General features: G+C 32.9%; 1 protein-coding gene across 4 annotated transcripts in view; it reads right to left on the reverse strand.

The window, feature by feature from the left end:
- NF1 (neurofibromin 1) overlaps nt 1–19,042 on the reverse strand; it is a gene marked incomplete at both ends in the record, with an annotated part of 273,922 nt that overhangs the window by 107,882 nt on the left and 146,998 nt on the right. For 2 of the 4 annotated variants that reach the window (XM_084237352.1, XM_084237351.1), the window contains 6 exons: nt 9,090–9,200; nt 10,119–10,265; nt 12,300–12,446; nt 13,664–13,761; nt 14,303–14,461; nt 18,692–18,754. In XM_084237352.1, the coding sequence (XP_084093478.1) occupies nt 9,090–9,200; nt 10,119–10,265; nt 12,300–12,446; nt 13,664–13,761; nt 14,303–14,461; nt 18,692–18,754 (725 nt within the window). Of the gene's footprint in view, nt 1–9,089; nt 9,201–10,118; nt 10,266–12,299; nt 12,447–13,663; nt 13,762–14,302; nt 14,462–18,631; nt 18,755–19,042 lie in introns of all 4 variants that reach the window. The other 2 variants (XM_084237350.1, XM_084237353.1) reach the window with 2 other exon arrangements.

Consider the following 19,042-nt stretch of genomic DNA (forward strand, 5'->3'; position numbering starts at 1 on the left):
GCTGTGTGAAATTTAATAAGCACTCAAATTTTTAAAAAAGATCACTTTTTCCATTTTTTAATTTTGGAAGAACTAATATGTGAAGGGAAATAGAAAGATCTAGAAATACCAAAATTATATTTAGGTGTTATACTTACTGCCTTAAAATGACTTTACTCCCTTAACTATTAGAATGAAAATTGGGGTTATTACCCAGAATCAGAGTTAGTACCAGAAATAGCCCTTTTATCACAGAAACCTATTTATATGGCAGTGCAAACATCTAATTATTGAGCATTTGGTCTTTCTCATGAGTCACCCACTATTTGTCATGTGAGTCCCCTCCCTTCCTCTCTCCTTGATGCCCCAGACCTCTAGTCCCTTCCTCAGTTCAGGATATATATCCTCATTTTTCTTCACTGACCTTGGAATCTTCATTTCTATGTTGATTCCCAGAACATACATAATAAAATTGGTCTTTTTCTCTTGCTAATCCTGTCTGATGCTGTTTTGATTACTTGGCCAATCACAGCAGAATCTGGAGGGGTAGGGGGAAATTTCCCCTTCACCCTACATACTTAAACTCAGGGCTATGACTTGCAAATTTATACTTATTATATAGGGAAAATGACCAAATAAATGTCTCTTACTATTTTAGACATCATTAATGACAACCCTTAGACATGAAGACACAGAGGAGTTATTTCGATGAATTTTTTTTTTCTTTTTCAGTTTTTATAATGTTTACTTTGTCTTATTCTGTATAAGAAAGCACACACTGTGCTGGCAGGCAGAAGGAATACAAAGAATGAGATATTGCCTAATTATAAGAAAGTCAGAAAATGATGGGGGAAAAAAGGCTGAGGAAAAATCTATAGCAAAAAAAAAAAAGGAGATTCGAGTAAATCCTCTAGAAGTATGAAACCCTAAAATGACTATTGAGTGCAGAATTAGGAAAGGCTCATGAAAAGTGCTGCCATTAGAGTTAAACTTTGAAGGAAGAAGAGAATTTTGATGAGGAAGTACTTGGGGCAAACAGGGAGGCTGTATACAGACACAGAGGTGAGAGGTGTTTAAAGGCTTAAATAATGGCAAGTAATTTTTTTGTTTGGGAGTATTTGAGTGCTGGGGAGTTCAAACAGTTGCATTTCACATAATTAACAAGAGGCAAAGTAGCTTATGACTGGTAAGAAGACAATGAAAATCCAAGGTTAGAGAGCCATTTGGCTAGGTGATGACACAATTTTAACTGAGCAAGAAATGATGAGAATATACCTGGGTACAAGAACAGGAAAGGGAAATGTTGACTTTTAAATAATTTGAGATTGAGGTGTTTGGAACATCAGTAAAGAATTATTTACATTATCTTAGTACTCTGATTTATAATCCCTGCTCTAGTTGCTAAGAGGCCTTTTTTGTTTACTTATTAATTCAGATCATGCTAACCTCCAGGTAAATGAGGGTCTACATTATTTGTACTATATACGTAAGATTTAGCAAACACTGGTTTCATTCATTCAGGAGAAAAATATCTTTATAGCAAAGCAGGGAACGTGTAGTGACTTGTACCTCTGTCATTTATGTAGCAATTTCCTTGTTTATCAATACTGTTGTTCACAGTCTCGCAATTTTAAAAAAATGTTGGGCAACTTTTTTAGCACAAAACAACCCAACTTCCCTATATGCTAGTTATCAAGGAAATGGACAGTAAAAGATGAAATTCTTTAAATAATTTACTTAATATGCTTCAACGTGAGTGGTTTAATAGTCTTTGTAAAAGGATGAAAGTACCACTTTTCTGCAACTCTTAATTATATATTAATAAAGTTTAACCTTTTATCTAGTAGACTACTTTGTTTATGAGAAGTCAGACTGTATAATGCTATATCCTGAATTAGAATTTTGATACTTAAAAATAACTGTGGATTTCTCTGTAAAAATATACACAAGAGGCTTTAAGGAAAAAAAAAAAGACATCTATCTCTAATGAATTTACTTGATTTTAAGTCATGATAATCACAGCAGGCCAAAAAAAATATATATTCATCTAGTTAAGAGTCAATCAAGTGAAGTAATGTACTGATGGGTAACATGGATAAGAGAAATAACAAAGTGGTATTTACTTTGGGTTCTTTAAATAAGCCAGAAGATTTTAGAAAGACTATATTTAAATTCCTTGATATCTGCCAAAGACCATCTGTTTGCATCAGTTGTTTGGAAACCACTTAACAGAAGCAGAATATGTCCAAAGAGCAAACAGCAAGTTAAGCTTATAGAACACGTGACTTCTTCACTAATTATATTTAAAGAGGACACAGATCACTCTTAGGACACTGAAGAAAGTCTGAATTCTTAATCTTCAAAGAAAAAGCATCAAAAGGTAATGTTAATTTGAAATTTCCTCAATTACATATTAGAACCAAATGTAATTTTTAAGATAAAAATATTAAGTTAAAAAAATATTCAACCATATCCAAGATGGACTAGTTACATTATCTCAAAATGTGGCAAGTCATCAGATTTGAATACAGGATAAAAGAAAATTAGCCTTACTTTTAAGTTTTTTTTTCTGTGAAACTGTGGCATATGGATATACTATGTCTTCACAATCCACTCCTACTAAAGAATACCAGACTAAGACTCAGACTCAAGTTCTAATTCTGGTTATTTAGCTATGCATTCACAGGCAAGTTATGCTCTTTGAACCCATTTTTAAAATGAAGGGGCTGGGCCTCCCTGGTGGCGCAAGGGGTTAAGGCACAACCTATGAAGCTATCCATACCCACTGCAACACAAGTTCAATCCCCAGCCAGGAAGTAACCCACATGGCGCAGCAGACCTCTCCTGCCTCGCCTGCTGCTCCCCTCAATAGTGTATTTCAGTCAATCTGCCTGTTCTGTTCCCCAGTCTGTCTCTGGTAAATCCTCTCCACCCCCCACTTCTGGCCTGTACCCCAGTTCTTGTATGCATAAATAAATAAATCTTTAAAAATAAATAAATTAAATGAAATGAAGGGACTGGCATTGATCATTTCTAAATTTTCATCTATCTTAAAAACTATGATTTTTTAAAACCTGTTGGCATTTCCCCAGTGGTAGTATGAGATTTCCTACATTTTTTACCCCTTTTAATTTAGTTCTTATATTTGTGGTACAAGTGTTAAATTTCTGTAATTATTTTGAAACAGAGGAAAACGATGTTCAAGTTGTCACTCATCAACCTGTTTCTCCTGTTTGTTGATAACCTTGCGGGATTATCTCAAGTTCTACAATAGTCTTGACTCCCAGGATGAGCCTGGAAACCAATATGAGCCTAATTTCTAAGACAATACCAAATTCCAAAACAACCTCAAACTCTGACACAACTCCAAATCTCCAGTCAAACCAAAAATCCAATATGACTCCAAGTCTCAAGACAACTCAAACTCCCCAAACAAGTCCAAATTACAAGAAGATAACAATGATCACAACCAAGAATTCAACGAATATGGGAAGTGGCAGCACCATACTAATTCCTGTGAACACCATTCACTTTATTCTCTATGTAATGTTTTTTGCTGTTTTGTGTGCACATGAGCTGAAGAGGACTTTAACTGTCTATACTCCTGTTTCAGTTCATTATTATCTGCTGTATGACAATAAATCACATAGGAAAATCAAATTCATTTCAACTTCCATAAGAAATTACTGTTATCCTAGCTTAATTTATTGCCTGCAAATTTTTAACATGAAAGTGTAATTATTATCTGAATATGATAATTTCTTTCCTCATAGGTGCTGAAACAAGTAAAAACCACATTTGCCTTTTAAATGTTTCCAAAGTTAAACTGAAACTGAGATTTTTACATTAAAGTTGTAAGAGAAAAAATTATATTGGTGATGTTTAACTGAAGCATGCTTCTGTGTGTATCTGTACATGTGTGGGAGGAGATGGGGGATGAGGAGTGGAACATGTTTTTGTATTATTTTATTTGAGACAAAAAAAGTGCTAATTTGGCAAAAAGAAAATAAAGAGCTCTTTAAAACAATACACCTATTTGTGTTACCATTTCACAAATAGATAATAGTAATATGCTGTATTATAATAAAAAAAAGTGTCAATACTGCAAAGCTTTGTAATGAGTAACATGGGTGCTCTGATGACAAGATTATCTTGATTTCAGTAAACTTTTATCTTGCAGTTCAAAAGATCATTTGCAAATCAGAGGCCTAGAAGTTACAACTCATTTTCCAAACAGACATATAGCTTCTAATTACTGGTGATATTTTCATTCTGGTTTACAAAGGTTGATTAATCCAAAACTTAGCATCTAATTTTAAGAGTGAAAATAACATGTTAATAGTGCAGCTTAAAACCCAATTCTGAATCTTACTACTGATAGTTGTGCTGTCATAGACTAAATACAAGATACAGTGGGACCCCCAAACTTCAGGAGTAAACTGACTACAAATGATTAATGGGAGTGCCTGTTAAATACATAGCTTTAGCTCTGAGATTTTGATTTGATAGCCCAGCACAGGATCTGAGCTCATGTTTGCATTATTTTCCCAGATCATTCTTACAGCTAGGTTTGGGAATAACTAGCAACTTCTTTAAGTTTAAGCTTGTATACCTGTCAATCTGTGAGAATTAAATGAAAAATTACATAATATGTACAGTTTGCTTGATGGAGAGAAAGCACCAAGTAAATGTTAGCTATTTTGATTGTTACTACTACCACCCCAAAAGCAATTTCCAAATATCACAATATTCCTAAAAGCAAAATTCTTTACTATAACTTTTAGGCTTTATATATATTTTTTTTATTCTTACAAAAATATGTGCTTCTGGCAACAAATCAAACAATACATACATATAACAGAAAATTTATAATTTTACCCTTTCCTCTTCTGATTATGCTTCCCCGAGAAAAGCAATGTAAACAGTTAAATATGTACACTTTCACATATTTCTCAGTCTATACATACCATGTGTGTGCATGTACACATACACACACCCCCCCACCCATGTTACTTTAAACTTGTATGATAAATGTCAGAGTCATCCTTTGGGGTTTTTTCTTTCTTTAAATCATATACACCTTTAGTCATATTAATTGCTTTCCCCCGTTTTATTTTTATTTTCCCCCGTTTTATTTTACAAGTAATATACTATTGTAGAAATTTAGCAAATATAATAAACATAAAATAATAATCACTTATAACTTTGTCCACCATCATCTTTGGGTCTTGTTAAAACTGAACTAGAAGACATCTGTTTTGCCTATTGAGAATCTATCTTTCCTCATTCTCATATCAGCAACACAATTTTCCTTTGGGAAATCCTGCCCTCTGCCCACCCCCGTTCAGTTTAGGCTATTTAAACAGGATTGGCTTTGGCACTGAGCTAGAGGGATGAACATATGATATGGTCCCCTTGCCATAGAGACTGCTTCAAGAATTGGCACATGACTCAATCAGGTCAACAACATCTGTATCTCTGCTTTAACCACAGGGAAAGATGTGTTTCCACTGGGGTTAGTAAATCGGGAGAACATAAATTATCTCTACCCACTGCTTAAGAAGAGTTGCCTGGAAATAAGATCAATATAAAGAAAGTAGAGATCATAATGAAGATTAAAGACAGATGTTCTCCAGATGACACTGTTCAAAGATTTCATGTGGTCATGCATTAAGCCAATCTATCTCTTGATTTTTTTTTTCCTTTTTCATTCTTGAGTTTCTTATGTACATGTGCCAATTAATATCCTTTTGGGTTTATTATACAAATTAGAATTTCTTTTGTGTTAGTTTTAACATGTTATTCCATAATATAGACCTATAGTAACTTCTCAACAATTCCCTTTTTGAAACATAGTTACATTGTTTTTTATTTGCCTCTATCAACAATGGTGTAACAATTATCTTTTTATTTATGATATTTTAATTACTATAGGGCAGAAGTATATGTCAGGAAATAGCAGAAAAGATGTTAAACTAAGTAAACTATGTTAAAACTATGGATAACCTTGAATGCCTGACTATAGAACCTGAACTTTATATGAGGGCATCAATGGAGCTATGTAACACACTGAAAGAGATAAGATTATATTTATATTGGAAACAGCCTCCAGAGTCAATGTTAAGATGACTTGGAAGTAGCTATCTGGGAGGATAATGTTGCATTATTATAGGTATGAGCTACTAACAGTCTCCACAATGGCAGTGGGGGAAAATGGTTTTAAAAGACATTTCCAATGTACCTAACAGTAACATCAAACCATTAAAATTCAATTAAAAATAAAATATAAATCTAACAGCAGCTTCTGATAAAGGAATAACACTAGGTAGTCATTCTGAATCACGTAACTATTGGGCCAGGCACATGATTTGACTTAGTTAGGGATAGCCAGAAATCTTCTGGCTGGCCAGCACCTAGCATTAAAGGTTTTGCAAATAGAGATAATTTTCAGCTGAATCACATCCTTTTACTGGAATTCTAAGTGTGAAATACTGAGGTAATGAAAGAGTTACTAGCTGGAGCTAAAGTTGAAGGGATACAGAAAGAGGAAAATCATGTGGCAGAATTGAACATAAAGCCGAGAGCAAAAGAGCATAAATTGGCTCCAGAATGAATAGCCATTTAGATTAGTATGTACTTGGGCAGACTCCACTATAATTTATGATTTCCCTAAGGTCTATCTTCTTGAGAAAATTAGAATGATGCCTTTGCAAAATTAAAAGCCTAACTAAACAAATGAATTGATTTGCCAAGATATCACAGGTAAATCAGACCTGGTTACTAATAATATGGCACATAAGGAAAAGAGGGAAGAATTTTAAATGATTAGGTTTTTTTAGAGTGGGAAAAGATGGTGATGCTACCGAGAAAGTCTGATTTGACTATATACTGAATTAAGTTTTGGACATGTCAAATCTTCAATGTCTACGAAATACCTGTAAGTTGACTGGAATCCACAGTTCAGAAAACATTAACTAGTGCACATGGGTAGTCTATGCCACAGAAACATAAAATTATCAAATGAGAAATCAGGCCTAATTGCTCTTTGACAAAGTTGGTTCTACAGAGATAAGGCCTTCACTATCTTTTGGACTTCTACATAGGAACTAGGCCTTTCCCTGCCCAGATCCACATTTTACATCAGTTGAAAATGAAGACCAGGATGAACTTTTTGTAGATCTGAGTAAAAAACTCAAAGGATTGGAAAATATGAAATTAGAAGTTCTATCCAAAAACAAACAAAAAACCCCAACAACCCTCAAATATAATCTATAAAGAACTGTATAGTCCACAATAAACACTTTATGTGAGTGGTAAACAGCATAGTTTTTATAAGCACCTATCCCTCTTTTTTTTTTTTAAATTATTTATGTATTTATTTATTTATATAAGCATTGGGTACAGTCAGAAGCACGGGAGGGTGAGAGAATTCACCAGAGCCAGAGCGGGGAGCAGAACAGGCAGAAGGACCGAAGCACACTGCTAAGGGGAGCAGCGGGAGGCAGGAGAGGTCTGCGCACCATGTGGGACCCTCCTCCGGTGGCCTGGGAACAGCCGAGGATCGAACCAGCACTGCAGAGGCTGCGGGCAGCTTCACAACCCAGCGCTCAACCGCTGCGCCACCGGGGAAGCCCTCCCTCTTTTTTTAAACATTGAAGAAGCAGATTGAAAAAACAAACTCATCTAAGATTACACAACTAATAAGCAGCAGAGCCAGAGATCCTTAGTACTCTCAAGTCACTGATTCAATCCAATAGAGGGTATCTTTATCATGCCATTCTACTTCTCTTTGGTGTATTCTAGACCACTCCAGACAAGGAAGGCTATCTTACAGTTTCTGATCCTAAAGAAAAAGAAACCCAGCTTTGAGGTTTTCCAGAAATCTCTGCTAGTTTTAAACTAACAAGAATATAAAGGGGAGGAAGACATATATCTCTCTCTCTCATCAATGATTCACTTCTAATTATTTAGACAAAATAAGTCAAAATACACTGTTTGTATTAAAGGTTTGGCTGGAATACAAACATCTAAAGTGTAAAGTTAAAAATTACCTTATTCAATTTTATCTCAGAAGAGATAAAAGATCGAGAGAAGATTTTCATGGGAAAGTAAAGAGATATTACTCAAAGCTGTTAAAGAGGAGAGCTAAGGATATATGCAAGTTTCCACACACTCTTGATTCTCTAAAACCTTGTTCTTGGAACTTCCTAGTCTTAACAATTTCTAAATTAAACAAGTTTCACAACTTCTACCTTCACTCCTCTCCCACTATTTCTCAAGCTCTGTTTCCTACACACTGCCAAGTTTTTGTCACCCATGACCTTCGATCTACTAACATAATTCCTCAATTTACATAAAATTCATGAAACTTGGAGATTAACCTTATAGCTAGTGAAGACAGAACTAAGCACAGTTCTTGAGACTCCAAAATCAACGGTCACTTTATTGTATCACATTGTTCTAAGATTCAGTTACCATGAGTTTACAACATACTAAATAAGAATAAAACTAACCAAATAGTGTCGCTCAAAAAGATGCAGAATGAGCCAAGAAAAGACAATGACTGGGAATGTAATATAAATATCATATCTGCATTAAACCTTTCATTTCCAGAAAGGTTTTTTTAGGAACTAACCTTGACTGAAGACAGTATGAACAAACACAATCAATTTTTTAGGCTGTCACCTGTGTCATCCTCATAGAGATTTCCAACCATTTCTATGAATTATTTGTGATTTAACACTGATGCTGAATTACACACACATATTGAAATGTTCTCAGCTTTTAAAAAAAAAGCCTAATTATCATGTTGTGGGTATTAATCAGAATAAACATGAAAATAATTTTTTTTTAATCTTGATAATTAATCTATAGTAAGTAGTATAAAAATTGATGTTAGAAAGAGAAACCACTATGAAATAGGTAATCTAAAAAGCAATTTCTAACATTCTGAACAAAATTTTTGGATAGGAAGTTCACCCAGCTTTATTCTCTCAGGTACTTGTGTGCAAGTCTAGGTAAGTCAAATGGGCAAACCTCAAACTAGCTGTCTCTTACCTTTGCTACCATTTTAAAAACTCTTAAGAGAAACTAAAACATAGTATTCTTACCTCCTCGCAACATAATAAAATATAGGATTCCCAGCTTTAGAAGTCCCAGCTTGGTAGAAAATACTTAATGTTTTCAAAGCCTTAAACTCCTCTTTTTCATGTACTTGATGCCTGAAAGACAAAAGAATAGAGTAACTCATAGGCTTAATATTGTCCATTGAATGTTTACAAAAATCTTGACGGAACCAGATCAATGATAAAATATACAAACTGGCAAAATATTTAAAAAGCAACAGGTTTCCTGTAGGCCAGCTTGGCAACATGTACCAAAAATTTCAAGGGACTACTCTGTGAATCAGGGTGGGTCTTAGGAGTATCCTAAGAAAACTAATGGAACAGTGATATTAACCATAGAATTGTTTTTAATTGTGGCATTTTTTTTTGAGACAAGTCTTTGAGTTTTCATTTATTAATATTTTAAGTATTCAATTCATCTATGAAAAATGAAATGAAAGGTCTAAAAATGAGTTTCTTTCAGTTCACAAATTAAATCACTGAGTCAAAGTATATATTCACGGATACTTTATCAGTATATTGAAATATACTGCATTTTCTGAGCCTCAATGTAAGAGAGTTAATATCATTAACATTAAGGAGGGATCTAAAAATGTTACCATGGTAGAAAGAGTTCAGCATTTAAAAGCCAAGAACCTATGAATTAGGTGTGAAATCTTAAGCAGATAGTTCATACTGAATCATATTTTCCTTAACCAGAATATAAAAATATTACCTGCTTTTCCTCACAAGTATTAAATGCAAATTACCTCAAAGCAACATCATAAACTACTGCTCAATAAGATACTATTAAATAGGAAAACAGACTATATATAAAACAAACTATAAAAGAAAGTACGTATCAATTAATATATAGAGTAAGTTAAAAGCGGGATCGCAAAAGAGGCAAATACAATTATAACTTCCCCAATAATCTCCTATTAGAAATACAAGTATATCTAACAAGTGGTCTGGTGCTAAACTCTGCAATTCAATCAAAAAGAAAGTAATCATCATTTTAAGGTGGTACTTTACCTAGTCATAAATTCCTCAAACTTTGAACTGGTAAGGTTAAGGCTGGACCAGTGTGTATCAGCCACAGGTTTGTGTTCTGGAGGACCCAGGTATGCAAGAAGTGTTGCCATCTTATCAAAAGGTCTTCTTCCAACAGCTTTATGATCCCTAGACACAGCAAATCACTTAGGAAAAAAGTAGCAGTTCACATTTAGCAGTACACATTTCTTTGTTGCTTTTTTCTTTATTGTCAACTGATACTCCCTGCTAATATATACACTACCAAAAAGACCTCAGCAGTTATGTGTATACACCAAAACATCTTTGGAATGTGATCACTGCCTAAACTACAACATTTACATAGAAATTTTTTTCTAGTATTTTTAAAAAAAGATTTATTTATTTATGCATATAAGAACTGGGGTATAGGCCAGAAGTGTGGGGGGTGAGAGGATTCAACAGAGACAGAGTGGGGAACAGAACAGGCAGAATGACCAAAATACACTGCTAAGGGGAGCAGTGGGCGAGACAGGAGAGGTCAGGAGAGTTCTGCAGTGCCCTGTGGGTTGCTCCGCGCGGCAGATGGGGATCCAACCCGCACTGCAGAGGCTGTGGACAGCTTCACAGTGCTGTGCTCAACCACCTGCGCCACCAGGGAGGCCCTTTTTCTAGTATTCTTAATACTTTACCATTAAGTGGCCAATCAGTGAGTAAAAATAACATTTTAATCAACTTTTTCTCGGAATGAAAGAATCCACATTAAGAAACCACTTTTTAGAAGCTGGACATATTATCCCTAGTATCAGAGTTCTGCTAAACCAGATAAATGAAATTTTCAACAACTATTAGATATTTAGTATCTGTAAGAATAACATGATGCTATTTCACACACATCAAATTGGCAAAAATTATGAAGTCTGCTAATGCCAACTTGGTGATGATATGTATAAAGGGGTTAAGATGCAACCTATTAAGTTATCCGCAGCCACTGCAGCACCAGTTCAATCCCTGGCCAGGGAGCTATCCACATGGCACAGCAGACCTCTCCTGTCTCACCCGCTGCTCCCCTCAGCAGTGTATTTCAGTCAATCTGCCTGTTCGGTTCCCCAGTCGTGCCTAGTGAATCCTCTCACCCTCCCCCCCACATCTCTGGCCTGTACCCCAGTTCTTGTATGCATAAATAAATAAATCTTTAAAAAAAAAAGAAGCATTTTCACATAGTGCTGGTCAAAATATAAAGTAGCATGCACTAATAAACTAGAGTCTGTGTACCCTAGAACCGGCAGTTACACATTTAGGTAATACACAAGGAAAATATGAAAAATAAAAAATCTCTGTAGCATCAAACTACAGAATATCTGAACTATGAAAGAGAAGTAAATATTTGCTTTTATAATTTCCACAGTTTTAGTGTCATGTAGATAAAGCACCTTCATCTTTCCATTTCAGGGCACTATCTACTCCAATCTATTAACAATTCATCATACTGAAAAGCTCTCTTGTTTAGATTCCCATCTCCTAATTGCTTAGCCTTAATTTCATGATCTTTTATCTTTCCCACTAACAGTTAACCACTTCTATTGGCTTTTAAAGATAATCTGGACTCATATTACACCTTTACAAGAGAACTCATATATAGGATTTGGAGCTATTAGAGACACACATAACTACAATGAATAGCAAGTGATTCAGGCTGTAAGAAATAGCTAAAGGCAGCTAGTGAAACTCAAAATTAGTAATTTTAATTATTTAGCATTTTTCTTTAAAGTTTTATTTGCATATACTTAAGAATATCACAAATAGGTTTATCACAGAGTAAACATTGTTGTTTTAATTATTAAAATTCCTAAGAATTAGATTGAGATGTGAATACTCATTTGATCTTCTAATAAATTCAAACATCTCTATGCCTTGTTTTACATTATGTCTGACAGTTCGCAAAGCAGAAAAACCCAAAGGGTTAATTTTAATCTCTTGATATAAAAAAAAGAAAGTCTTTGACCCCTAGGTGGGTTTTTTGATCATAAAACACGAGGTCATCTTTTGCCTATATTTTTAAAGAGTTGACATTTCTACACTCCTCTTTCTAAATTATAATTCTTATTCCAAGAAGGTGCAAAGCATAAAGTACTATTCATGACCAGTAATTTTACTAACAATTTAAACTAAGTTTTCAATATCCCCATGACTGAGAAATCTTACCTGTTGCTGGAAAGATACTGGCCAATTTTTTCTTGATTATTCCAAAGGAGACGATGTAAAGCAAGCACATTGCCATCACTGATGAAGGAAAGACTATGATTTACCGCATCACTTGTAGGACAATCAGACGCGATATCAAGGAAGAACCTTCAAAAATGTAAAGTCATTAGAATTTTTAAAAACAGACACATTCATATCTCTTTGAATTAAATTTATATGAAATAACTCTGTGAAACAACAAATTACAAATACACAGAGTTTGATGACACAATGTGATTGCCATTAAATAAAAAAAGAAGAGACGGAGAAAGTTGGTTTTTCATTTCCGGTGATTGGCTTCAGTTTTAAAGTAGGCTTTGGAGTTAGACAACGAGAAAATTTAGGTGGATGAGACTTTAGAGATAAACTACTTTACAGATATGGAATGAGAGTCTGAGACTAGACAAAAGGTCTCCAAGACATTATATAGTCTGCTAGGTCAGTTCCAGCATCAGAACATTTGTTCTCGATTTTCTGTAGTCAATCTACTAGAATATGAATCCTATGCTGACATTCATTTTCTTTCAAACAAGTTTTGCAATCAAACAATACACACCTTTTAAACTCCAATTTCCCTAACAGAAGTTGACATGCACTATAACAAGAAACTGGGAGAAAGAGCTATGCAAGTATGTATCAAGACTATAATTCAGATCAGTTAGATCTATAGTACAGGTAAAGCAGGACCATGGAAATTAACTTACATTTACAAAACACTCTCATAAATTATTTCATTGATTTGTCTAAAATCAATCAAACAGGTAAACAAAGTATTATCACTACTTTGTAGATAAACCAGTAACTCAGAGTGAGAAAGGGAGGCAATAGCTAATTATGGAAATACAGCAGAATTCAAGTTTTCTAAAATCATAAGACTTTTATCAGTTGTCCAGTTATTAATGGAAAAATCTTATGCGTCTATAATATCTGGTTTAAAGAATAACTTTTTAGTATAGACACACTTCCAAACTGAACACAAAAATATTCTAGCATCTGATTATACACTATTATGCATTATCAATACCATTTGGGTTTTAGAAAAGCAATCTTTTCTTTTTGCTCTCCATATTGTAACAACCTCAAATCCTTTATTTTAATAGCTATGTCAAAAATACTGTTTTTCAAACATGGAAATCACTACTAAATTATTAAGAATATGGATTTATATCATCACTCTCTTTTATAGTAAAATAAGATTAACCATCTCTTGACCTAGCAAGGGAATAGAAAAAAATCCTATACAACAGCATCATATAAACCAAACACACAGAATTAAGTGAAACTGAAAATACTCAGGATTCAAACAGAGCAAACAAGCTGCTTACCTTCGTGCTGCATCAAAGTTGCTTTTCACAAAATCATTGAAAGGTCTCATATGCTCTTCTTTTGTAAAAAGAACATGGTTGGCAATACTCTGAAGTATCTAAACAATAAAAAAGGGTTCTAAAGAATCAGATTATATAACATATGAAGTCTACACATTTATATATTCTTCAAAAATATGAATTTTGTCATTGATAATTTCTACTGGTGGTTAAATTCTATTATTTCTCATACTATAAATACTAGGTGTTGTTTCTCTTTTTCCTCAAATTATTACACATACATATTTGCACATACAAAATACATATTAAATTTTTAAATTTTTCTAAATGAAAAATCATATACTATCATATACTATACATTATATACTATATCATATACTATACATTCTCCATTTCAGAATTTCCAGAACGACCTTATAGCAAGCTATCTTCAGAAGACGTTTACAAAAACATTTCCCCATGATAATAAAACCCATCAGCTAGCAAGTTAATAAATTCCTACTAATATAAACAAAAATAAGATAAAATCATGTAAGTGAAAACCACAGGGCATTTTTAAAATACATTTCAAAAGTACAGTGAAATGAAAAATTTATAATTGGAAGAGAAATTTAGTTAATTATAAAAATAATTCTTCACCTTTGACATTAACTTCAAGCCCCTTTCAATTCTAGGTGGTGGCTTTTTATCTAAAATCCCTGCTTCATATGGTGAGACAATGGCAGGATTGATAAATCTGAGGAACATGGCACTTCCTACTGCACCGATGCTGTTCTGAGGGAAACGCTGGCTAACCACCTAAAAACAAGGAGTTGAAAAATGAATATATGGTTTAAATTAAAACAAGGAAAAGGGAAGAATAAGCTTGAAGGTCAACTTTGCATAAAAACTCAGAAAAGACCAATCTTCGTGAATTAATACATTTCTGTGTTCCTACTTCCAGAACATCAGTAAGTAAAGTTTATTCTCAGTTCTTACTGTCCATCATTTTAAAGCACAATAAAGGTTAACTACAAAAAGAAAAAAATCTCATGGATGAATTGTGTAGGAAAGACCTGAAAAATTATCCTAATTTTATCATCATTGTACTGCAGACCAAATTTTCACATTTAGATTATATTTCGGTAAGATTTATAGATATGAGAATGTGCTCAACTATGCTATGGTAACTCTAAGTTTTCAACAGCACACCCCTGAAACATCCTATTCCTAACAGTAAATACTTACATTTTGTTGTGTACCAGGTACAATTCAATTTCTTGAGCAAAATGGTTGCAATATACAAACAAAATTTAACTTTTTTAGATTCCTACTGAGAAAAAATATACTTACAAGTAATGTTACTATCAGTTCATTTTCTTCACCAATTTGAAGGCAAAGTAATAGGTAAGTTAGATTAGGAAAAGTTATGAAACTGGCTCAGCTCCCATCTCTTCCCAGGGCCTACTGTTTAAAATTAAGTTAACATATGAAAATTATACTATTCTAAAATTCACATTTTTACATATACTACACACTTATTTTTAAAGAACACTAAAAAACATTTCAATCTCTTCAACTATTCTTGCTTGATGTGATTAACTGCTGCTTAATGCAGTGGTAACTACAAAGGTGGAACTGGAGCACTCCACTCAATCTTCTGGGATTCTGGGGATAAACATGATTTTCAAAGAATGTTGGTGGAAAATGAAAAAATAAGATTTATCTTTCAATATCACGTAAGTCTGGTTTTCTTCACAATACCTCAATAAAGTAATCCTCCTGTCACGAATTCACATGGCCCACTAACTCCAGATTAACTCTGGTAAGAATAGGATTATTTCAGTTCATTTTATTCCATTTAGTGCTTCATGTGGCATGCATTTTAAATGTATTGACCACCTAAAGTCTCAAAACAATTTGATTGGGAGGCAGTAAAAATAAGACTTTAGAGAATGATTTTTTTAGGCCAAAGAAAACCTTTGTATCAGAGGTGAGTTATAACTAATATAGTCTCACTTTCATTTCTGCTATGTAGCGCGGGAAGCTTTCTTCCTGTTATAGTACTTTGGTTGCTAGTGCATGAAGAATAACCCTAGCGCTTGCATAAGAGGAAACTGCTCAAGATAGCTAACTATAGCAAACTTTGAAGAATGTCTTAAAAACCAAATACTGCTGTAGAGTTATTTTTAACCAAAATATGATTTTAGAAATAGAATTAAGAACATTCAAGTGCTTTTATGATTTTAGTAGCATGTTCAAACTTCTGGGGACTAGAAACAGAAAAAAGAATGTATACATTCACAGATAAAATTCTTCATGCAATTTCAAGATATTCAGACTACCAAATTTTAATTTTAAAACAGAAGAAAAATATCAACAAATCTACAAAAACAAAATTTTAAGGAGTGAGCAAGAAGGAAGAGAATTAAAACTGCCTTATATTTAATTTTAAATATGTTGTTTTAAAATAATTAGCAAAAATTTAGTTTAATAATGCAAATTGTTTAAAAGCTAAGAGCAAAGGACCAGTTAATTTTTTAAAAGACTTACCTGCTTGGAAGTATCTCATAACACTTTACATGCATATGAAGAACTCTTTAAAATTATTTTTGAAAGTAGATATTTTTATTTCCAGTAAAGATTTAAAGTGTTCACATAATTATTATTAAGATTCACATTAATACCTGATTTATAATCAATACTACTCAGTCTCAGATTTAATGAAAATCTGAACTATTTTTGCAAAGAGACAATATTGTAAAATATATGAAAGTAACTTCACTATTTTCCGTATCTTCAAAATAATTAATGCTAAAACTCAAAGTACCCATACTTCAGGAACATACATGTTTTACGTGCCATATAATAAAATGTCTCACTTATGCTAGTATATTTTTGGAGCTAAAACTTGATAAAACATAATCAGTATTAAGTAACTATAATAAATTTCATGAGTCAGTTAATGAAAAATACATCTCTTAGCACCAACGTAATTTTACCTCAAATATACACACAGTGTTGTTTTATTTTTTAATTCGAAAATCTAAAAGATATTCTGCATGAAAGGTAAAAGTTGGGTTGGTCTTTATGCTGAAGTCTACTGTGAGACAAATGTCCTTTTTACTCCCTTGGTAAAAGCTGAACTACATGTTACAAGCAAATGCAGTTCTAAACTATTCATCAGTAAGAGGATCACTACCTATACTGCTTAACTACTACAAATGCTCCCTATGTAGAAAATTAAATTTTCAAAAGATATCCAGTTACAATGTCAGCATATAAACAGCATAATTATCTGTCTAAAACCACACAGCTATATCTACCAGAGGCCAGAACCTTCTTCATATATTTTACACATTCCAATCCATAATATATATATATATATATCTCACAAAAGCTTGCTTTTAAAAGAAACAATCATTAGATTCTGTTAAGCAAACAACTCCATAAACCAATAATTTAAATCTACAATGACCATACTGTCTTAAAGCTTTGGAATACAATCTAAAATAACTCAAATTACCAATTAGATTCCCTTTGTTTCCAGGAGGACCTCAAATGACCTGTACTGAGTAATACATTTCCAATACTTAATATTATACCCAAAACCGTTTTAAAAATCTGAAAATAATGCTAATAGAAAAAAAAACAATTCAAGAAAATAATTTCAGATAAAATATTAATAAATAAAGATTAGGAAGGCTAGGAAGAAACATGCTCTAGTGAAACAGAAAGGTTGAATTTTAATTTATGTGATATACTACACAATGGCATAGGGTAACACTGGACAAGAGTGTTAAGACACATAAATTAATTTCAACGGTGATGGTGTATATTATGTTAAATCCACATTTAGAGAATTAGAAGGCTGAAGCATTAGAAAGAAATGTTTTTATTAAGCAAGAAAGCCATCCAATCCAATCCATTTGCTCATAACTGACCAAAATTACTTAACATACTCAAAAAAAAATCCTGCATGGATTAAAAAAAAAATTCTCTGTAAATTCTTAGCTCTGAATTTAAAACAAATTTATTTTATCTGAAGCTTAGATAAGGAATGAAAGATGAAACCAGATGAATACTATATTCTAAAATATATATTCTACTTTATTCTATATTCTACCTTTTAAAATAAACTACCTACATGACTCCAGAAAAGGTTTTCTTTACATCTTTCTCTGAAATAATTTAGATTAAATGAAAAAAATAATACTCGGCCTGATAAGGATAACTTATAGTAATGACAAATTAAAAATGAATGCATATTATATTTTGGACAAATTGCACTCACCGGAAGAAAATAATTATGACTACCATAATTTTCTTCTTTTTATATTAGGACACATTCATAGAAGCAGATAATAATATATTTATATAATGTTTACAAAATAAAGTGAAAGCTTGTGTACAAATATGGACTCACTGACTTTTCCTTCATTTCAAAAGTACTAAATTCTCAATCCCAATAGTTTGATAATGATTTTCTCTAAAATAAAAAGAGTTTTGCCATTAGGATTTTTATAATTTAAGCAGAAATAACTGAATTCTGGCAGAAACTGCCGTGATAAAAATATAAGTAAAAAATAAAATATAGCAACTTTTAGGTAAGATTTAGAAAGTGACAGTTTCCTTTCTTCTAACAATTTAGAAAAATGTTCACTTCTAGGAAAAGAAACCACTCACATTACCTGCAAACCAGAAGCAAGAATGAAGAGAGTCAGCGCTTCCTAAGGCCTTGAAATTAAGTTCCTTTTGCATTCATTTATAGTTTTAAATACAACAGTAATAAAATTAAACCAGGGATATTCAAAGCACAAATGCCCCCAAAATGCCTTTGGGCTAAATCAAACCAAAGGAACACAGAGAATGTTTCAATGTAACTTAATTCCAGGGTTAATCGAAATGAAAGCTATTTTGTGCCAGAATTAGTAGAATGATTTTACAGTGAAGGTCAAATAGGCTGAAGTGAAGATGTTCTTAACAAACAGCAAAAGATTTTTGTTTTGCTTTGAAAGAAACAGCTAATAAAAAGTTCTCCAAACTTACTGATTTTTTGTTTTCCTTTTTTTCTTTTACTGTAGCTTTATTCAGTAGGGAGTGGCAAGTTGCCTACAGAACAGAGATGAGCACAAACAAGTCACAGCACCAACTACATACAGCAACAAAAACAATGTTGGCTTGTACATAAAATTACATGATAAAATGTAACACAAATGGAATCAACAAAAAAATTAGAAATCAACTAAATTTTGAGAGATAAATTTTATTTCTGGATTTTTATTTTTATTACATTTTAAAGCCAAAGCACTACATTAACGGCAAGAAATGCTGAGACAATCATATCTACTATTTCTGGCTATAAATCATAAAAAAAGGTCTCCCCAAGTGAATTTGAGG

The sequence above is a fragment of the Talpa europaea genome (assembly GCF_964194135.1).
Source record: "Talpa europaea genome assembly, chromosome: 7".
Classification (NCBI taxonomy): Eukaryota; Metazoa; Chordata; class Mammalia; order Eulipotyphla; family Talpidae; genus Talpa; species Talpa europaea.